Here is a 23,373-nt window from a genome sequence, read left to right as displayed (position 1 = left end):
TCATTCTTTTTCCTCTTTTTTTTTTTTTTTTTTAAATTTATTTATTTATTTATTTATTTTTGGCTGTGTTGGGTCTTCGTTTCTGTGCGTGGGCTTTCTCTAGTCGCGGCGAGCGGGGGCCACTCTTCATCGCGGTGCGCGGGCCTCTCACTGTCGCGGCCTCACCCGTTGCGGAGCACAAGCTCCAGACGCACAGGCTCAGTAATTGTGGCTCACGGGCCCAGTCGCTCCGCGGCATGTGGGATCTTCCCAGCCCAGGGCTCGAACCCGTGTCGGCTGCATTGGCAGGCAGACTCCCAACCACTGCGCCACCAGGGAAGCCCCCTCTTTTTTAATAATAGTGGGAGAGTCGTTGGAGTGGGAGATGAGTAAGAGGGCTACACTGGTGAGTTCCCAGAGGAGAGAGGATTGGAAAAGAGCTTGGGCACTTAGGGAGAGGACCCTGACTCTGGAGGCGTAATTTCTGTCATTTCTAGGAATACTTGGACTGAGACAGAATTTAATGGCAAGGATATGACAAGTGTTTGTGTATGTGTGTGTGTGTGTGTGTGTGTGTGTTAAAGGCACTCAGGGATGCATTTGTTTGTGAAAAATCATTATTCAGCATTATATGGAATTTAACTTTTGGCTGTGAATTTATTATAGAAGGAGGATTAGGGAGATCTGAAATGACCATCAGAGTGATAAAGTTCGCATGTTGTTGTGAATTGTCTACATTTGAATACAGGAAGCCTGGGCACATCTATATTAAAATCTATTCATTTATTAATCTGTTTAGTAAGAGAAACCCTGAGTTTTAGCTGAACACATACTACGCATCTAATGACAATATTTCCGAAACATGCAGCTGGATGAGGTGATACGATTAAATTCTCCCCAGCGGAAAAATGGCAAAAGTAGTGTAAAAGTCCTTAAAAAAGGAATTTTTTGCTCTCCATTTCCTCTCTTTCCCCAACCCTGCAGGCTGCAACACAGATATAATCCTGGTGAGTGTGCTTTGTTCATGAGGATGAAGACAACTCATTAGGAGCTGGCGGAAAACAGTGAGGGAAGCTGGGCTCATGAAGAACCTCATTGGGCCAGAATCACCCTGCCAACACTTAACAGCTCACTTCTGGACTGAATGGAGAGAAACCAGTTTCTGTCTTATATTTTAGGGTCTCTTTGGTATAGAAGTTCGGCTTGTACTCTCACACGATATGGAAGCAGAAAACTTAGGAAATAGCCTGTCGTCCTTCCTTTCTCATACTCCTTTCATACTTCCTTCCCCAGCTCCCTCATCTCTAAACATACAGTAATAGGTCCAGCTCAAACTCTTTAACCCCTCTTATAACTGTCCCTTCTTCATCAAGCCCACAACAACTGCCCCCATTGAGGGCTGCAGTAGTCTGGACTACATCTGCCTTCCTTTAACTGGTCTTGCCCCCTCCGTTTTGCACGGAGAGGAGTCTCAACAAAACATTCAATCACGTCAAGCCCCTACTTAAAAATTCTCAACGAATTTACACTGTATGCAAAAAAAAGTCAACTCCTTGGGCATGACATACAGTGACTTCAAGATGTGATGCTTAAGAGCTTTGCCAGCTTGTTCTCATCCCAAGTTTCCCCTCACATCCTAGGATCAGGTCAAAACAAAATACACTCTGTAACCTGAACATTCCCACCTTTGGAACTGTACTGTCTTTGAAGAGTCTGCCACAGTAGGAATTATAATCCTCATTGAAGTAATTTCCTTACTTGTCTATCTTCCTCAACATTTCCGCGTTCCCAACTTCATCTATTACAAGTGACTCAATTTGGTTATTCAGAGTCCTAGGTCCCCCAGGAATTATCTACAAGAGATAGCAGAAAATATTGCCTTTTGGGGTTTCTCAGCTGGTAGGATGTGGGTCTGGGGAGTCCTGGCCATCATTTTGGCTGCCATGTGATAAAATCTAGCCTGACAAATGGTAGAGATTGCTATTCATACAATACCCTTCCTCAGCATTCTACAAGAAGGAACCCTTGAATTCTAATAAGATACATGTTGACCCAGAATAAAGACTGCCTTTCTCAAGCACACATATAGGTGTGGACATAAGGTCAAGATCTGGCCAATGTCATGTGACCAGAAGTGATGTGAACAACTTCGCTCACAGGGGTCATGCCCCCACCCCCTTTCCCTTTCTCCATTCCTCATGGCTGGAATATATACATGAGGGTGAACCAGCTTTGCCCACGTGAACCAGGACAATACCCTAAGGGTAGCAGAATGGGAAAACAGAAAAGCATGGGTCTCAGGTGACTTGGGTCTCAGGTGACTTCCTAGATCAGGGTCTACATAACAGACTAGACTTTTATATGAGAAACTTCTATCTTATTAAAACAACTATAGGGTCTCTCTGTACATACCACCACACCTAGATCCTAACTAATGTATGAAGTGAGAGGAAAACATTGCCCCGTGGTATCTTCTCTGTACAAAGAAAGCCATAAGGATATTAAGACTGGATCGGGCTGTGCCTTGAAGTGACAGCCATTGCTATTTGCTAGTTTCCCCAGAATTAAGGGATAGTTTGCCCCCGCGCCGCTGCTATATTCCTGATTAAGACATGGTACTTACAAGCAGCTAAAATTGCTTTGGAGGAGAATGTAAAAGGTTGACTCTGTCATGGAGAGGTGACTGCCCACAGAGTAGCATGGTTTCTGAGAAAATATGCCTCAGATATGGAGGGGAATGGTATGCAACAATACTGTTCCCTACACCCTGTGTCTTGGATGGTGTTGAGTCCACAGGCTTAAATAAGTGAAGAACAGCAGCTGATGGAACGGATCTGGGTGACAAAATGGCCCAGAGTCAACAAGAGGGCATAAAACGTATTGCCTATCTCGTACTTGAAGACTTGGCAGCTTCTATGAGCGCTATCTTGTTTTGCTTTGTTTTGTCAAAAAAAATTGGTTTGTATATATTTAACAATCTCTATGGTTCTAAAAATACCCTATCAATTAATTCTCTTAGGATTGCTAGTTAGCCATATTTTCTATAAACAATTTTGCTTCCTATACTTTCTTGCTCTATCATATTTGCTATAATATTCTTTTAAAGTTATGATGAAAAGATGTTGAAATTTTTAAGCAGGTAAGGGAGAGATCAGAGGAGAGGACAGAGAAAAGTAAAACAGCTAAGAAGCAAGCAACAGATTTTAGGATTTCAAAGACAAGTAAACTTTCAAGGGCTTCCCTGGTGGCGCAGTGGTTAAGAATTCGCCTGCCAATGCAGGGGACACGAGTTCGAGCCCTGGTCCGGGAAGATCCCACATAGCCGCAGGGCAACTAAGTCCGTGCGCCACAACTACTGACTGAGCCTGAGCTCTAGAGCCCGTGATCCACAACTACTGAGCCCTCGTGCCACAACTGCTGAAGCCCACATGCCTAGAACCCGTGCTCCACAACAAGAGAAGCCACCGCAGTGAGAAGCCCGTGCACCGCAATGAAGAGTAGCCCCTGCTCACAGCAACTAGAGAAAGCCCGCGCACAGCAATGAAGACCCAACGCAGCCAAAAATAAATTAAAAAAAAAATAGACAAGTAAACTTTCAAGTTTAAGGGACTGACACAGAACTGCAAAGTTTTTATATTTCCAATTCATGAATATTAAAACAAATTCAATTAAATAATTTTAGTTTACAACTCATTCATTATGTTTTATATTTTTTCCTCATTTTAGCACAAATTGGTGAAAATGACATCAGGCAAAACACTGGTTTCTAGTTTAATGAGCAGTGAGTAGCAAATTTGTATTTTTAAATTATATTTTAAATAGATTCCTTATGGGTAGATGCCCTTTTCCAAGCACCTGTTCACCTGCTCATTATGAGATAAAGAACTCTTGCAATTTAGATATCTTGCAATTTAGATATCTGATGAACATCTGTGATGGCCACAGTTTGAAACACCTGGAACCTATAATATACTTTAAATCCTAATATATACACAGCCTTCCTAGACAATATTCATATCACATGTATGTATAACACCTCAAGTTTCAAAGCTTTCATATACACTAGCTCATCTGACCCATTATTTTTTTTTAAAGTAACATTTTATACACTTTAAAAAAATTTATTTTTGGCTGCGTTGGGTCTTTGTTCCTGGTCGCAGGCTTTCTCTAGTTGTGGCAAGCAGGGGCTACTCTTCCTTGCGGTGTGCGGGCTTCTCTTGCAGTGGCTTCTCTTGTTGCGGAGCACGGGCTCTAGGTGCGCGGGCTTCGGTAGTTGTGGCACGTGGGCTCAGTAGTTGTGGCTCGCGGGCTCTAGAGCGCAGGCTCAGTAGTTGTGGCGCACGGGCTTAGTTGCTCTGCGGCATGTGGGACCTTCCAGGACCAGGGATCGAATCCATGTCTCATTGGCAGGCGGATTCTTAACCACTGCGTCACCAGGAAAGCCCTGACCCATTACTTTAAATCGTTTACATTTACTTAACTGTCCTTATGTTAATCATCATGAGGAAATTTGAAATTCACAAGTGTCAACTCTGCCTTTGTTCTGAGGTACCCATTAATATTCACATCCCTTTCAGATGGTAAATGTATATGATTGCTTTAGCTCTATTTTAATAATGCCCTTCCCCCCTTACAAACATTTGAGCAATATATCTTGTGCAAAATGCTAATTCCTTTTTGTTGAAGTGTTCTTGGGACTCTCACAGTGTTCTTACCCTGGGTGTGTGGATGAGCTGCAGAAGTGTCATAACATCTTTGAAATTATGAAAACGTAAACATGTACATTTTTCTGGGGAATGGGTCAAAAGCTTTCATCAGATTCTCAATAAGATCCAGGTACAAAACAGAAAAAACAAACAAAACAAAACAACACTGCTCAACGAGAGGAGATAGAAGGACATTAAATTTAATCCTAAACCCAAATTAAGTTATTTGCTAAATTAGTCTTATATTTTATACTTTTGAAAATACCAATGCTGATCGTTTGAATATTTAAATTATTCGAAATAATTTGGGTTCTCTGAGCTTTTCAGACTTCAGGCAGACAGAGACAAAAAATAAGATCATTCGAAGTCTTATAAATAGTAATCCTGCAAATGACATTATATTGAGCATTTGCTAAAATCTGTGTCAATTAATTGTAAAACTGAGACAAAGGCGCTTTCCTGTGATGAAGGGATTTCAACACTGCTACTTGTGTCACTCACTATGTAAGCAAGGGTTTTGTACATTTAGCAGAAACTAAATTAAGAGGTCAGAAGGCCTGGGGTTCTAGTGCCAGTTTTATTTGTAACTAACCATGTACAAATCACTTATCTATAAAATAAAGGTTAATTAACATCTATTCCCTAATTCACAAACATATCATGAAACCAAAATCCTTTCTAAGAAAAGCTCTTTGTAAACCAGTATTTTCCTACTAATTAGCTTATACCTAACTCAGAGGTTGAGAATGACACATTAGAGAATCGGTCTCTTATCAGCTGGTTGCATACCCTAATTCTGTAGATGGATAATGTGGTTGAGACCAGCATTGTCCTATTTTGACCTTACAAAACAAAAAGCTATCAACAAGAAGTTATTGGTGAAGAAAAGTCAGTCGAAAAATACTATTAAGATACAGCTTTCCATGTTAAGAGCAGTGCTTGTTGACACCCCTGATATGGGACAAACAAAACTAAAGCATGTTTGCTGTTTTGAAGGAACACATGCTGCTAGGGTGAGAATCTTATTTCACTAAATAATGCTGAACAGAAATGTCCTGTGGACTCTTCAGGTGGCCAATCAAAATGGCTAAGAAAACATTATTTGTGTGTTTGGCTTTTTTAAACCCTTTTCTCTCTCCCTCCCTTTTCTTATTCAAAATTCTGTTCTCTATCCCAGAACACACACCTCAGTACTCTGCCAGTGTGAAAAAAATGTTAGCATTTGGTCCCTAGAGAATAAACATAGAAGAGGAATTAGCATGTTACTGAACAAAGATTCAAGAAGATAAACTAAGTGGGTACAGAAAAATTTATAGAACATAAGCATCTGTATATATACACCATTTATCGTGTATATGTATTGTGACAACCATATGTATTAACAGACCCTCAAAAGTAAGCACCTATATGTTCTCGTATTTAACAATGTCAATTTTGTGCAATTTAGTCTCTATTTCTAGACCTTCTCTTATTATGATACAAAACAAACAAAAAACAGACTGGAGCATGGTTCACAGAGAAATATAGGACAGATACAAATAACCTAATAAAATAACCATGTACACCACTGCTTAGGGAAGTATTTTAGAGGAAACATACTTTCACTATTGGCCCCAAACGCTATCATCCACTTATGTTCTTTAACTGTCAACTTTTAATACAAAAATACCTTCAAGCTGATAATCATTTACAGTGACTTACAAAACTGACAGAAAATTTCAACGCTACAGAAAACAATTCTATATACAGCTTAAAGTTTTAAAGTTCTCTTCTGGCACTGAATTTTAGAGTTGACAGACACAATAACTACTACTGATCTCAATAAAACACTTTTTAGCTTATACATATTTTCAAAACCAGTATCGACTCACAAAAGTCACTTTCTGCTAAAGAATCCTCTAAGACAAACAGCAAAACTATACAGCCAAAATATTGTAGGAGAGCATATAAACGTTTTAAGACAAGGCATGACCAACGGATAAAAATGTACATTACCCAATCACATGTCCAGTGAAAAAAACGATTGTTCCCCTGATTCAACGAAGCATGTATCAGATATAGATGAAAAAATATGGCAACTTACCTATTGCTTTTGGTTTAGAAGGGTCTAAATAGTTGGTGATGCTACCAGAATGGGTTTTTTTTAAGATAGAAAAATGGTCATATTTAGCAAATACACATTTTATATTCCAAAAATAAAAATGAAATTTCTTTTAAAACAGTGGAATCCTGATTTTATTTTACTTTCTGTGAGTGCTTAAGACCATTCTGCAAATTATCAAAATGAAATCACTCTTTAATAACCTTAATATATATGTCCAATTTTTTTTCTTTGCAGAAGAGAAGAACACCAAACCAAATTTTAACAAACTATTAACTTAGAATCCTAAAAACTGACTATTTGAAAATTTGGGAAATCTACTACTTTCATTATTCTGAAGGAAGATATAAACCTTCAAAACCCTACCAACAATTTCTAGTCCAATTTTCTATATAAAAATTAAAAAGCTAATTTCCTCACAACACTAAATAGAATTAAAAAACTAACAAGACTAAATTAGATAATCAAAATATAAACAGTGTAACTAATCAAAACGATTCACTGGTGCAACAAATACTTGAACAAAGATGAAAACCACCAAGCATTCTAATCAATTATATGGTTCATTGTTTTGCATACTTTAATCTCGACTTTCTGCACAGTATATCATTATATAGTTGATTTCACGGACTGTTTAAACTTTGTAACATGACATTAGCAATTCACACATTACCCTTTCTAAGCCAAATGTGCAGCCCTCATCAATTTTTTTTTTTTTTTCCGGAAATGAAAAGGACATCTTTTTAAGATATATTCCATAGCAGTAGAAACATCTTAGTATTTCAAAATATTTACAAAGAACCCTGCTGATCCTGGGCATTTCGCTGCGGTGCTACCTGTACCCAGACTTCATCATCAGAAAAAGAGCTTGAACTTCCTGACTCAGAGTCCAGTTCACTGAATCCATCTAAGTCCCATTCAGTACTGGACTCACTCCGTGCATCATCTTCCTCAGTGATGAAACTCTGACCAGGTTCAAGGCAGGAGGGATAAACACGAGCACAGAGGCAAATAAACCCAGAGTCAAACTGCAAAAGACCTAACATGGTACCTATATTAATCCACTGGTCTTCCCTAGTATCATATTCATACACAGTCACCCGGTTTTTTTTCCATTGTGGGGTTGTAGAAGTGATGAGGAGCAACTTTTGGCCATGATTAACAATCTGATAGTTGTGGGTCTCAGAGTCCAGGGGAATATTACTAATGCGCCTCCATTCTCCCCTCGCTGGGTTGTACACCTTCATGACTGGGATGTCACAGATACAATAGATCTCATCATTGAAGACACAGGCTTCCTGAAAGTCACTGCGTTTAAGAGAAGCACAGTTCAGCCACATATTATGGCTAGGATCATAGCAGAGCATGCGCTTACTGTTCACAGCATAAAGATAGTTCTGAACCACTATTAGTTCAAAGGAATAGAAGGAATGCGGTACAGGAGCCACTAAGGCCCACTGGTTCCTCTGAACACTGTAGCATTCCACTTCCTTTAATTTAACTCCAGTAATAGGGTCTCGCCCACCCAAAATGTAAATGTAGCCATTGAGGTACGCCACATCCATGCCCTCACGGCAGAGCAGGCGGTCAGCAAGTTGCTGCCAGCTATTCTGGGCTGGTTTATACACCCAGAGGTCTTTCCTGGGCTGGGCGGCCAGATAGATGTCATGGTCTGGAGACACACAGACAGCTGAGGAGGTGACAGTCTTAGTGTGAGCCAAGCTGGTCAAAGGTGATGGCATTGTATAAATGTCCCCTGAGTATGGGTCATAGCACAGAAAGGGATCTCTGGGATGTCCAAAGAAGATCACCATCTCCTTGGCACACATACCCAGCCTCTGGGGTGGATTTTCTGCCATGGACACAAGAGAGCTGCAGCCACTGCTGCTCTCTGGCTTTGGCACCAGAGACTTGTACAACATGTCACCATACCGCATCTGCAGGGCTCCTTCGATAAGGTCCAGACAGTATTTCCTCACAATGGGCTTGGTCAGCAGCCCTTCCAGGTAATCCTGATCTTCATCGGTGAAGTGTGTCCAGCGGACACACTTGAAGACTTCTGCAGCGCTGGGACCCCGCTCCTTGGGAGCCGCCTCCAACCACTGCACCGCCACGTGGCACACTGTCCGCTCACTCTCGACGTCTAGACTGTCCAGGCGCAGGACGGCCAGCAGTTGGGCCAGGGTCAGATCTGCCAGAGACTCCTCCCGAATCGAACCCATGCGGCTGAGCTGCTTGAAGTTGTGGGCTATAAACGACTGGGCCTGTGATCGCAGTTTGTGATGGTCGAAGGCATCGGCGAACTTGAGGATGGCCGTGCAGTTGGCCAGGTCAAGGCGGCGGGCTAGGAAGGAGGCACAGGCTTCACGCACATACTCGAGCTGCAGCATGTCGGAGGCGGCGTACAGGCGCTGCACGTTGGCCTCACTTAATGACACACGACCCGTGTAGCAGTAATCGACCAGCACCTCGAAGGACTCGGCATCCACATCGTGCATGGTCACGTTCGTCTGGTGACTCTCGTACATGCCGCCGGTGAACATGCTCTTGAAGTAAGGACACGCGGCAGCCAGCACGTTACGGTTGCAGGAAAAAAGGCGGCCCGTGCCAGGCCCGCTGCCAGGCGTGACCACCTCGATGGTCACATCACAGAGCAGCCGCGCGTCGTAGAAGGACTTGAGCTGGGCCAGCAGGGCTGCGGAATGGGCCGTGTCCTTCAGCTCCTCTGGGCCCGTGAAAAAAGCCGAAACCGAGGGCTTGGAAAGCCTCTTGGGCCGCCTTCCGCCGCGGGGACTAGCGAGGCGGCGAGAGCGCGGAGCTTCTTCCCGGGACTGCATGGTGTAGATGCCGGCGGAGAGCTGAGGACGAGTACGGGTGTAAGGACCGGGCTCTGGCGCCTCCTCACCCTCTGCTCGCTGACGCTAAGACCGCGGTGTCCCTAAAGAGACTGCGCGGGGGCCGCGCTAACTTAACTCAACCCTACGCCGCGGTGCCGCCTCTGTTTAACGCGCAGACAGTGCCTGACTCACCCGTTTCCAGTTCCGCGCCCTTTCTCCGCTTCAGCTCGCCCTCACAGTACCTACTGGCTGGAACCGAGCGATCCGCCACCGCCGCGCTGGCAATACCGGTAGGCGTCCGGGAGAACTACGGCTCCCAGGTTGCCTTCCGCGCCTCGAGGAACGCCGAGGCCCTTCGGACTCTGCCGCTTAGGCGGCTTCACAGAAACCGCTTTGCACTTTGGGAGTAGTAGTTCGAGTAATATCGCGAGGCTTCTGGGGGATGACTGTTTTGACTAACAGAATTGGGAAGCGTTTATTCTCCTGGATTTGACGGTTTAGAGCTGTGGGTTTGAACTCCACAGTAGAAGCCCCATTTTAGTATTCATTAGTTGTGTAACTTTTCTCTGAGAACTTTTCCCTCTTTGCAAAATGGGGATAATAGTATTTCATAGGACTGTGTGAGGATGAAATGAGATAAACTGCGAAGGACCTAGAGCACTTCAATAAATATTTGTTGATTAGAACAATAATTAAGTGCTTACACTGTGGCTAAAATGTAAAGATTCAATAAGTGTTGGTTTATCTTTTAGAATTTATGAAAAATGAGGCACCCACTTAGTTGAAACCATGAACAATTTCTGCAAAGAAAACTTCCAGTGTTTAATGTTGCTTCTTTTCAAAGGTTCTGAAGTGTATTACAATATTATTTATTTATTTTTGGCTGCACTGGGTCTTCACTGCTGCACCTAGGCTTTCTCTAGTTGCCGCGAGCAGGGGCTACTCTTCGTTATAGTGCGTGGGCGTCTCGTTGTGGTGGCTCCTGTTGCAGAGCACGGGCTCTAGGCACACAGGCTCAGTAGTTGTGGCTCACAGGCTGTAGAGCACAGGCTCAGTAGTTGTGGCGCACAGGCTTAGTTGCTCCTGTGGCATGTAGGGTCTTCCTGGACCAGGGCTCAAACCGGTGTCCCCTGAATTGGCAGGTTGATTCTTTTTTTAAATAAATAAATAAATTTATGTATTTATTGGCTGTGTTGGGTCTTTGTTGCTGCACGTGGGCTTCAGTAGTTGTGGCACACGGGCTCTAGAGCACAGGCTCAGTAGTTCTGGCGCACGGGCTTAGTTGCTCCGTGGCATGTGGGATCTTCCCAGATCAGGGCTCAAACCTGCGTCCCCTGCATTCGCAGGCATTTTCTTAACCACTGCACCATCAGGGAAGTCCTGAAGTGTATTACAGTATTTTCATTACTAAACAATATGTAGGTTCATTAGGATGTCTTAGACAAAGATGAGGTCTTAGAGAACAGCATTTATAGATGGCCTTAAATATGCAAATCAGGCATATTCATAGACAGGGTGGCATCTCACCAAATCAACACCATCTTCTGGGAAGCAAGCTTATTTTCATAACTTCTTAATAGGAATATTACTCACACTACTCCTTTCATTTATTTCCACAAATCAGTTGAAGATTCTGGAATTGTCTTTATTAAGGCATTTTAATGAGAGTTTTAAATTAAAATATTTGTTTTATTGTTTCAAATATTTATTTATTTTTATTTTTGGCTGCATCAGGTCTGAGATGTGGCACACGGGATCTTTTGTTGCAGCACACAGGCTTTTCTCTCTAGTTGTGGCACTCGGGCTCCAGAATGCATGGGCTCAGTAGTTGCAGTGTGCAGACTTAGTTGCCCTGCAGCATGTGGGATCTTATTTCCCCAACCAGGGATCGAACCCATGTCCCCTGCATTGGAAGGCAGATTCTTAACCACTGGACCACCAGGGAAGTCCCAAAATTTAAATATTTGAACAAACGTACCTTGTATTGTACAAAAGCCCAAGATCCTCAAGACTTGGTATTCATACATGCTCTAACATTCCTTGAAATAATATAGTAGTTTATGCTTTACAAAAGTTTTATATATATACATATGTACTGATCAACTTTTAAATATTCAAAATCAAGGGCTTAGAAATTTTTTTAAGTTAGAGATCTTCTATTTAAAAACCAGACTGCTCCTGGGACTTCCCTGGTGGCAAAGCAGGTGCCACGGAGCAACTAAGCCCGTGCGCCACAACTACTGAGCCTGTGCTCTAGAGCCCGTGAGCCACAACTACTGAAGCCCGTGCACCTAGAGCCTGTGCTCCGCAACAAGAGAAGCCACCACAATGAGAAGCCTGCACACTGCAATGAAGAGTAGTCCCCACTTGCTGCAACTAGAGAAAGCCTGCACACAGCAACAAAGACCCAACGCAGCCAAAAAACAAAAAAAACCCCAAAAAACCCAGACTGCTCCTGCTGCTAGTTTGCCATGTGTTACCATAACCTAATGAATGAAATCTTTAGTATTATTACATGAGTAGGTATATAACATATAGCAGAATAACTCTCAAATTGTTTTTCTCTCTTTTCTTATTAGCTGATGAGGGTCTAATGGCAATACTCCAAGATAGAGACATTAAGCTAAGTGGGGCTCTGGGCTCCAAAATCTCTTCTGTACCTTCATTGGGTATCCTTCAGGTACACCAGAGACAATTCAGTGATTAGTAACACCGATAGCTTTCTCTCCTGCACTAACACCAGCTGGGGGAAAAGCAATAAAAACAATTTTTAAGTTGATAAAATATACTTAACATAAAGGTTACCATTTTAACAATTTTTAAATTGTTCATTGCTTTGGCATTAAGTATATTCACACTGGTTTGCCACCATCACTCTACCACCCATCTTGTACCCATTCATAATAACTCTCCTTTCTTCCTCCTCCAAATCCCTGGTAACTACCATTCTACTTCCTGTCTCTTTGAATTTGACTACTCTAGGTACTTAATATAAGTTCAGTGATTAATTTTTACCTTCCTTATATCTGCCCATACTTTGTTATTTGGTTTAGTTTACCGTTCACAGAACCCAAAATATTTAGTGGTACTGTGCTTTAAGCTCTAGAATAGTGCTATCACAAATCTTTGTGCAATGTTGTAACTATTTTATGTCTGCCCTGACTCATCCAGTATCCAGAGCCGCCTGTAGTCCTTGAGTACTTGAAATGTGGCCAGTGGCCCAAGGAACTGAATTTTTAAATTTAGAAACACCGCATTGTTATCAGTGAAATTCAGTGGCGAAAGGAAAGTCTTCTCAACAAATGGTGTTGGGACAACTGGATCACAATGTGAAGCAAAAAACAATCTTGACCCCTGCCTTATACCATAAACTAAAATTAAATTGAGATGGGTCTTAATATTAAATTGAAAACTTAAATAGAAAAGGGAAAATGATAAACCTGCTAAAAGAAAACATAAATCTATCTCTGTAACTTTGAGGTAGGCAGATTTCTTAGGCCACAAAAAAAACCAGTAATCTTTTCTAAAAAATTGATAAAATGAACTTCAACAAGATTACAAGCTTTTGCCCATCAAAAAAGCAGTGAAAACAAAATAAAAAGGCAAGCCAGGGCTTCCCTGGTGGTGCAGTGGTTGAGGGTCCGCCTGCCGATGCAGGGGAAACGAATTCGAGCCCCGGTCCAGGAAGATCCCACATGCCGCGAAGCGGCTGGGCCCATGAGCCATGGCTGCTGAGCCTGCGCGTCTGGAGCCTGTGCTCTGCAACGGGAGAGGCCACAGCAGTGAGAGGCCCGTGTACCGCAAAAAAAAAAAAAAAAACAAGGCAAGCCAGAGACTAGGAAAAAATATTCGTAATACATACACCCCATAAACATATGAAAAGCTGCTCCATGTCGTTCATCATCAGATGAATGCAAATTTAAGTCACAATGAGAAAACACTGCATACCCATGAAAATGGCAAAACTTAAAAAGATCAACAATACTAAATGCTGGTGATGATAGGGAGCCATTGGAAACCTCATATGTTAATATTATGACTATAAATGGATATATCCACTTTGAAAAACTGTTTGGTAGTTTCTTTGAATGTTAAATGCCCAACAATTTCACTCCTAGGCATTTGCCCAAGGGAAATTAAAACATGTCTACAAAAAGACCTGTGCAAGGATGTTCATAGTAGCTTTATCCATAATAGCCGAAACTGGGAATAATCCAAATGTGCATCAATAGAGGATGAATAAAATGAATTGTGGTATATTCATACAGTGTGATACTACTTAGAAATAAAAGCGAAACAACCCTTGGTACCTGCAATACTGTAAATGAGTATCAAAACTTTTGAACAAAGAAGCCAGATATACAGGAGTACATACTGTGTGACCATTGATGTGAAGTTCCAGAACAGTAAAATAAGCTATGGTGAATAAAGATCGTAATAGAGGTTGCCACTGTTGGGGGAGGGGGAGTTGGCAGATTAGTGGATTGACTGGAAAGGAGCACAAGGAAACTTTCAGAGGCAGTGGAAATGTTCTTTTCTTGAATGGGCTGGCAGTTACAAGGGTGTATGCAATTGTCAGTTGCATACAAAACTCAGTTAACTCAATTGTAAATGCAATTATCACAAAATGAATACACCCTTGTAACTTCCACTCAGGTCCAGATATAGAACATTACCAGCATCCCAAAAGCTCCACCCCTGCCAACACATGTCTTCCTAATCACTGTTGCCCCCAACACTAGAGTCTATGATTTTAAAAATATTTTCTTTTAATTTTTAGTTGACTGTAGTAGTTTGTGATCCGAGGTCCCTTGACTCAATTTCAAATTCAATTTTAAAATCTCTCTAAGGTTTATTTTTTAAATAAAGTTTGTTACTCCTTAATATTCTAAAGGTGTTGTGCATATGAGGCAATAAACTTTGGCTTTCCAGATTCTTTACAAGAACCCTGATTTATCTCTGGCTTATATATTCATTCCTAATATTTTTCTACTAAAGTTAAAAATGTCAAGTTTATCTTTGTAGTTTAGGAGACTCAAGGTCTATCTGAATAAAGCAAGATTATGAGTTTAACTGAATCTCACTGTACAAAAATAAAGTGTATAACAACTGAAAGTACTCATTAATTAAATAACAGATGTCCAGGCTTCCCTGGTGGCGCAGTGGTTGGGAGTCCGCCTGCCGATGCAGGGGACGCGGGTTCGTGCCCCGGTCTGGGAAGATCCCACATGCCGCGGAGCGGCTGGGCCCGTGAGCCATGGCCGCTGAGCCTGCGCGTCCGGAGCCTGTCCTCCGCAACGGGAGAGGCCACAACAGTGAGAGGCCCGCGTAACGCATAAAAAAAAAAAAAAAAAAAAAAAAAAAAAAAAAAAAACAGATGTCCTAGATCCTTGCTACTCCAAGTGGTGTTTGTGGCTCATCAACATCATCCATCATCACCTGGGAGCTTGCTGGAAATGCAGAATCACAGGCTCCAGACCTACTAAATCAGAATCTGTATTACGGCAAGTTTCCCAAATGATCTGGATAAATACATAGGTTTGGGAAATACGTTAAGTTAGACTATCTTCATTTTGCCTTGTTTCACACAATGTTTTAATATTTACATTTCCTTGGATAAACGTTTCTCTGTTACATAAAATGCCTGAAAACAAAAATCAGTTTCTGTGTTTCTAACTTTAACCCTCAAACTCCCTATTCAATATTCTTTCAAATTAAAGCAGATTCTCCAGACACCCGGGGGGCGGGGGGGAATGCCTACCCCTAGGGAAATCATGAATCATGATATTGATTCAAATAGGATTAAATTATCTCTCAACTAAGAGAAAGTGAGAGGAAAGACAAAGGAAAGCTTTCTTTAAAGAATGCCAGCTGAACTCTACTCAATACTCTGTAATGGCCTATACGGGAAAGGAATCTAAAAAAAAAGAGTGGATATATGGATATGTGTAACTGATTCACTTTGCTGTACACCTGAAACTAACACAACAATGTGAATCAACTATACTGCAATAAAAATTGAAAAAAAAAAAAATTCCAGCTAAGGGACTTCCCTGGTGGCGCAGTGGTTGAGAATCCACCTGCCAACGCAGGGGACGTGGGTTCGAGCCCTGGCCCAGGAAGATCCCACATGCCGCAGAGCAACTAAGCCCGTGTACCACAACTACTGAGCCTGCGCTCTAGAGCCCACGAGCCACAACTACTAAGCCCACGTGCCACAACTACTGAAGCCTCGGCAACAAGAGAAGCCACCACGATGAGAAGCCCACACACTGCAAAGAAGAGTAACCCCTGCTCGCCGCAACTAGAGAAAGCCCGCACGCAGCAACAAAGACCCAACGCAGCCAAAAATAAATAAATAAATAAATAAATTTATATATAAAAAAAAAGACAGTGACAGAGCCAGAAGCAAGTCTTTTTACAACCTAATATCAAAAGCGACAATCCCACCACTTCTATTGTATTCTATTTGTTAGTAAAGAGTCAATAAATCTGGTCCACATTCAAGGGGAGATTATACAAGTGCATGAAATGCCAGGAACAGGGTCACTGGGGTCATTTCAGAAGCTGTCTTGCACAATGAGAAATCAAATGTTTATATGATGCTAAAGTACTACCCCACAGATTACATACCGATTATTAAGGAGAGCATGTACCATTACAATGGAGAGATTTGACAGTTTTCAAACTTAGTATCACTAATAGTGGAACTTCCTGATATGATACAGTATCACAACATCACCTGTGAAGTAGTCTTACCAAATGTGTTTAATCTGAATTTAATTAATCTTTAGACATAATTTTACTTTATAGTACATTAAGGGCAAGCCAGGCAAATTTAGAATGTAGACTATTCTACAAAACAACCTTGTGGGACTCTTCAAAAGGTCAATGTCATATGGAAAAAAACTTGGGGGTTTAATCCAAAAACTAAAGAGATACTGGCAAATGTAATGTGTAAGTCTTGGTTGGATCCTGGATTGGACAAAACAAACAAAAACAGCTAAAAAAATGATATTTTGGGGATAACTGAAGAAATTCTGATATGTAGTAGCTATTAGATCATATTATATAATCATTATATTATTATTGATATACAATCGGTGTGATAATGGAGTTATAATTTTGTATGAGAATGTCCTTTTTCCTAGGATGTGATGAAACATTCAGTAGTGTTATAAGATCTGCAACTAACTTTTAAATAGTCCAGCAACCACTGTGTGTGTATGTGTGTGTGTGTGTGTGTGTGTGTGTGTGTGTACAGAGAAAGAAGAAAAGCTAATGTGGCAAAATATTAACAATGGTTGAATCTAGATGATAAAATATTCATTGAACTGTTTCTTAAAAATTATTTTTAAAACTTTTCTGTGTGCTTGAAAATTTTCAAAATAAAAATTTGGGAAAAAATTTCTCTCATCTTTACCTCCAAATCATTCAATTGGTCTTAAAACTCTATATTAATTAGCCTTTCCTGGCATACAGTTCCTCTCTGAGGAACTATCTAAAATAACAACCGCTCTCTTTTTCACTCAAGAAACTTCCCGAGAAAAATTACTAAATACAACATGCCACTTTGAATTAGAGTTGGGGACTTATATTTCGGCTCCCTGCTCAGCTGGAAGTTCTGTAAGGTAAGGACGAGGTTTTATATATCACGGCACAAAACCGACCTCAGTGAATTACTCATATTACACCACATCTGTTGATGCTTGTTAAGTCAAAGAACAATTAGAAATAGAAGCCAAGCAGAGAGTCTGCTTTAAATATTGACTTGTAGTTTGTACACTACAGAGTTCACTCAGCTCTCCAAGAGTTCTACCATCTATATCCTAGAGATGCTCACAGTTAGCAACTCATATTCTTCACAACTTTTATTTACTTTTTAATTTAAAAGTAGCAGTTTAGGGCTTCCCTGGTGGCACAGTGGTTGAGAGTCCGCCTGCCGATGCAGGGGACGCGGGTTCGTGCCCCGGTCCGGGAAGATCCCACATGCCGCGGAGCGGCTGGGCCCGTGAGCCATGGCCGCTGAGCCTGCGCGTCCGGAGCCTGTGCTCCGCAACGGGAGAGGCCGCAACAGTGAGAGGCCCGCGTACCGCAAAAAAAAAAAAAAAAAAAAAAAAAAAATCAAAAATAAAAGTAGCAGTTTAAGTCCTAACTTTAACATGATTAATAGTACTTTGTCTTTAAATAGGAGTTTACAAACAAGTTTATAAATTTATATCACTAAATTTTACCACGGGCAAAGTCCTGAAGTAACAGATGTGAAATGTGTCTAAATTAATTTATAGATGGTTAAAAGAAAAGGCATATAAAGAGAACAAGTGATCTGTCCTACATCACATAGTCAATTCTCAATACTTTATTTCTCTTTTCAACAATGCATGCTTTGTTTCTACTTGAAGACCTGGATTGTACTTTACAGGAAACCTAAAATAAACTTAGGTCAAGAAATGTGACTGGATTCATTAAAAAATATTTTTGTGAGTACCATGTATTTTTAGCTGCTCTTTATCAACTTTCATAAAGATTTCCCTACCTCGGTCTGCTTCTTGACATAGGTCCATTTCATTTATATAATAATAAATTATAAATCAGTATTTATTTTGCTGATTTAAGATTTTCATCCAAAAATTCATTAATGGTTTCTTCATCCGCTGATTGAAGCAATCTCTGAATTAGCTGATCCAGGCACTTCTCCCCACATAAAAATTCCTGGTGAAAGAGAGTTACTATGAAAACCTGATTACTAGAAATAAAGGAGAAACAAAACAAAGAATTAAGCATATATTTATTTCATTTCTTTAAAGTCATTATTTAATAGCAACAAAAGATTACTAATCTATAGTATAATGAACACAATTGCTAACTTGAGAGGATCCCTAGCTAATTTTGCCTTTGTATGTAAAACATGAATCCAAAAGAGTAAATGGAATTAAACTCTTACTTAAATTGTTTAAATTAGCATTTTTAAATTAGCCAACCATCCAAATTCAAATTATTTAATCCGTAAGTGGTTTATAATAGTTCTGTTTTTTCTTAAATTAGAAATACAGTGGTTTTAATATCTATAAGTCCTGTGTATTTGAAAAATATTTATACTGAAATATTTCGGGGACAAGTGTCTTGAGGTTTGCAACTTGCTTTCCAATGGTTCAGTAGCAACACAGGTGTATCTATAGAGAGAAAGGGGAAGTGGAGGAGAAAGAGAAGGCAAACATAACAATATGTTCACAACTGTTGCATCTAGGTATAGGGTATATATATATGGACTAGTCTTTAAACATGTGTGCTTAACATTTCAAAATAAAAAACTGAGGAAAAAACCTCTCTCATGTTAACCTCCAAATAACTCCATTGGGTGGAAACTGTTTCAGTTAAGACTTCCCTGCAGTCTTCCCTGAGGCTTCTCTCTGAGAAACGAGTAAAATAATGACTTCAAGTACCTTTCCTGTGTTATAAAGGTTCTGTGTGATAGAGTTGTTGGGATTAGTGAATTAGCACAGCCTCCTATTTTGGAAATGCTAAAAATCCAGACATTGGCTTAATAGAAATATTTTAATGTTGGCATCTGGAACATAGAACATTTGAAGTTTAGATGTAGGCATGAACTAATCTTATATTTAGTCTTTCTTGAATGGTCTTGAAGTTAAATTTCAGGTTAAGTGTACACATTTCTCTTTCAAATTAAACTGTAGGGGAAAAGATATGCCTTACTATCTTTGTATTCCACAAAACACCAGCATATAGTAAGATGTCGATTAAACTTTAAAATTAAACAGAAAGCAAGAGCACTACGATGAAATTTTAAAATTAAGATTTATACCATTTTGAACATAATATGAAAATTGCTTTTAAAATTAGTGTGCCTGTAAGCTCAAATTATTATGATATTGCCAATGTGACTTCACCATCTGGAAGTTATATTAAAAGGATTATTACTCTTATTGATAATCACATCACATTTAGAGTTCAGTTGGATTAACCAGAGTGCTAGCGATACAAAGATCAAAGATGAAGGAGCTGGGGCTTCCCTGGTGGCACAGTGGTTAAGAATCCACCTGCCAATGCAGGGGACACGGGTTCTATCCCTGGTCCAGGAAGATCCCACATGCCGCAGAGCAACTAAGCCCGTGCACCACAACTACTGAGCCAGCGCTCTAGAGCCCACGAGCCACAACTACTGAGCCTGCGTGCTACAACTACTGAAGCCCACGTGCCTAGGGCCTGTGCTCCGCAACAAGAGAAGCCACTGCAAAGAGAAGCCCGCGCACAGCAATGAAGAGTAGCCCCCGCTTGCCACTACTAGGGAAAGCCCGCGCACAGCAATGAAGACCCAATGCAGCCAAAAATTTAAAAAAATATATGAAGGAGCTGTAGCTCCCAGCTTTCAGAAGCTCACAATCTACTGGGAGACCTAGGTAATACATAAGCATAACACAGTGCAAGAAATTAAAAAATAAAGGAAGAAAAATTTGAATTAGGTCTTAAAAAGAGAACAGTATGTCTCCAAATAGAGACAGACAGAGCATTTCAGTCAAAAGAATGAATATGAAGAAAGGTATGGAAACAAAATACATTGAAAGCCCAGGACAAGGGTAAATTTCTAGTGTAATTGGAATACAGGGCAGGAGATAGGCTGATGCAAAGGAATCTGCACAAGAACTTTGGGAAACAGAATAAAAATACAAAATAATATATTACATGGTAGTCTGTGCTTATTATCTAGATAAATACAAATACAAGTAAAATTAGCTACAAGGGAATTCATAATAAGCATACTGAGTGACCTCAGAGAACCCAAGGGCAGGAATGTACAGGGCTGCTGCCACCACCCTGGGAATGAAGCTGGGCCTCAGGAATAAATGAATGTGGGGATTCACATCATCAGGATTCTTGGCATCCAGTTCTCCCATTTTTGCTCCTTTCAATATATCAGCTTCATTCTTCTCTCACTGAAGACTGCTTTCTCCCCATGGCTGGAAATGTGGCTTCTAACCTCTTGTAAGCTTTATATATTTCAGCTTCATCCACCAAGAGAATGAGCACCTTTGTCTCTAGTTTAAAAATCCTGGGAAGAAACTCATTGACTGGGGCTTGTTTGGATTTCCCCCCCACAACAAATCAATTATTGTCTTGGGTCAAAATCATGATCATGTAGGAACATAGCAGCTCTGTCAGGAACTATGTGGACGCAGTAGGGAGAAGGCCAGGTATTACGTTTTAATATGTAATACGTCATTAACGTATTACTGTCAGTGATCCCGACGACATGGGATTTAGTTAGGTGAATGTTCAAACCAAACTGACAGAGTAGGGAGAAGGCCAGGTTCTAGAATAAGGGAGGAGAGCTGAGCAGAGTCCCACAGGCACCCACTTTCTTTCCTCTCCACTCCTTCCATTCCGTCCTGTGGTGGCTGTCCTGGAGTTAAGGCCTTCATCACTTTTCCTGCGTCATCTGCAACTCTTCAGTTCCTAAGTTATTCAGTCTGACTAGTCTCTTTCCTGTCCTGCATACAGATTTTAATGTTTCACTGCAACATTTTTTTATACCATTTTAAAACTTTTCCCTTCACGAATATGGAGCATTTTCTTTCTTTCCAATAAGTTGATTAGTGATTTGTAGAGCATACCGATATGACCGTCCTTACTCTTTCTGAGTCTGGCATGCCAGTTTAGTTAGTAATGACGTGTTAGTATTTAGGCCAGCGTCATATATTTTATAACTATAAAAGCCAGTTAATCTGCCTCTGTTTCATGGAAAACCATCACCACTACGAGAAAAACAACTGAAAGACTATGGTGTAATTAGAACAGTATGGCCAAACATGTTTGGTTATTACTGTGTGTTTCCTGAGGAAAGGGAAGCTACTGAATATTTTCTTTTTCAACAAGGCTATGATGTTCTTATGCAAGACAGCTTTAAATTGCTGCAAAGACAGAGGAAGCGGCATAAGATACACAGAAATTTCTAAGTATGTTTAAAACACAGACATTTCCTCTGTAAAACTAGGACTTTACTTTTGTGTACAGAATGAGACAGAATCAAGTGAAAGAAGCCCGAGGTATCACACAGCACCAAGGACAAGGATCAAAACCTTCTACCTTCTGCCTTGTCCACACAGTCCTTTATGGGAACCAGTTCACTTTCCCCTTCAATGGAAGGAAAAATAATTTTTCTGTGCTTCATCATTAATGTATTACTGTCAGTGATCCCAACGACATGGGATTTAGTTAGGTGAATGTTCAAACCAAACTGACAGGGTCTTTTCGCCCCCAACAGAATCATTGTAACACCTGAATATAATGACACACATTGTGGTAGGCAGAATTCTAAGATGCCCCCTGGTGTACACACCTGGCAAAATTCCCTCCCTTAAGTGCAGGCAGAGCTGTGAATATGCTGGACTATCACTCCAGTGATTAGATGGCTAATTAGTTGACTCTGAGTTAATCAAAAGGAATAGTATCCAGGTAGGCCTGACCTAAACAGGTGAGCCCTTAAAAAGGCCATTCCCGCAAGAGATGCAATGGGACAGGGCACACGAAGGGGACTAGACAGCAAGCAACTGTGGTCAGTCTTTGGGAGCTGAGAGCAGCACCCAGCTGATGACCAGCAAGAAAATGGAGGCTTCACTCCTACAACTCAAGGAAATGGAATACTGCCGACAACCACCTGAGCTTGGAAGAGGACTCCAAGCTCTAGGAAAGCATGCAGCCTGGCCAGCACCTTTCAGCTTTGGGAGACCCAGAGCAGAGAACTCAGCTCTGTCGTGCCTGGCTTTCTGTCCTACAGTAACTGTGAGATAATAAATAGGCATTACTTTAAGCCACTACATTTGCAGTAATTTGGTAATCGGTAATAGAAAACTGATAGACATGTACTGAAAATACATTAATACATTGTGATTACATAACAAAGAATTTGGAATTTAAAAGATAGCTGTTTCATACTGGCATAAAGACCATATTTCTTACTAGCAAACTAATAAAAATGTTCACAAATTTGGGGTACTAATATAATCTATCTCAATGTTTTTAAATTATGTGGTAATATTTCAGAGATTACTCTCTAGAATTCGACTATACTTTCTTTGAAAAATCAAAGGCACATAAAGCATACTCATTCATATTACCTTAATATTACGAACTTCATATGCTATCCTGTGGTCAGTGACTCTATCCTGGGTGAAATTATATGTCCGAATTCTCTCTGACTGGGCTCTTGTTCCCACCTGTGTCATAACAAAAAGCAATTCATATTTTAACTTTATAATTACTTTTATTACAACAGAAACAGTGCTTGTAAATGACTTTTCTATTTTAACAGTTTAAATCTTTTCTAAATTCATATACACAAAGTGACAAGGAATAAGAATGGGCAGAACTTATTAAGACTACAGGTCTGTAAAGCTTAGTTATAAGAATTAACATCTCTTTGGTACCTCAAACTCCAAATATTTAAAACCAAATTATCTTTCTACCTTGGTCAGTTCTTCCTGCTGGTTTCTATAAATGACCCTACAATGATGTTCCCTTTGATCTAAGTAGGAAACCTGATATCCTACACTTTAACAAACATTTCATGGTAGCTTGCTATCTGCCAGGCTGTGATATAGACCGTGAAAGGAACTTCAGCTCATCCCGTTCTCTAACTGCCCAATTCCAGTGGTTTCAAGGGTCTTTTATTCTATCCTGCCCTTTCCATTTCTACTGTCTATCATTCAAGGGCTCATTACTTTCATTACACTCC

At 40.6% G+C, this 23,373-nt stretch overlaps 2 protein-coding genes across 11 annotated transcripts in view; both read right to left on the bottom strand.

Moving 5' to 3' along the window:
- Window positions 1-5,248: 5,248 nt before the first annotated feature.
- KBTBD7 (kelch repeat and BTB domain containing 7) lies at window positions 5,249-10,034 on the bottom strand. The gene has a single exon (XM_032611666.1). It carries the CDS (start codon window positions 9,621-9,623, stop codon window positions 7,578-7,580), a length of 2,046 nt encoding a protein of 681 aa, XP_032467557.1. The 5' UTR covers window positions 9,624-10,034; the 3' UTR covers window positions 5,249-7,577.
- A 7,925-nt stretch (window positions 10,035-17,959) lies between these two features.
- Window positions 17,960-23,373, bottom strand: part of MTRF1 (mitochondrial translation release factor 1) — a 56,414-nt gene continuing 51,000 nt past the window's right edge. For 9 of the 10 annotated variants that reach the window (XM_032610960.1, XM_032610955.1, XM_032610953.1 and 6 more), the window contains 2 exons: window positions 22,757-22,855; window positions 17,960-18,335 (listed from right to left, as the gene is read on the bottom strand). In XM_032610960.1, coding sequence (XP_032466851.1) covers window positions 18,222-18,335; window positions 22,757-22,855 — 213 coding nt within the window. In that variant the 3' untranslated portion in view covers window positions 17,960-18,221. The other variant, XM_032610959.1, reaches the window with a different exon arrangement.

This window comes from Phocoena sinus, chromosome 18 (genome assembly GCF_008692025.1).
Source record: "Phocoena sinus isolate mPhoSin1 chromosome 18, mPhoSin1.pri, whole genome shotgun sequence".
In the NCBI taxonomy this organism is placed as follows: domain Eukaryota; kingdom Metazoa; phylum Chordata; class Mammalia; order Artiodactyla; family Phocoenidae; genus Phocoena; species Phocoena sinus.
The sequence above is the reverse complement of the archived record's forward strand: the minus strand, read 5'-3'. Positions and strand labels throughout refer to the sequence as shown.

What these genes read in the sequence shown, in the direction of transcription:
- KBTBD7 (XM_032611666.1), bottom strand. Translation starts at nt 9,623, where the DNA reads ATGCAGTCCCGGGAAGAAGCTCCGCGCTCTCGCCGCCTCGCTAGTCCC.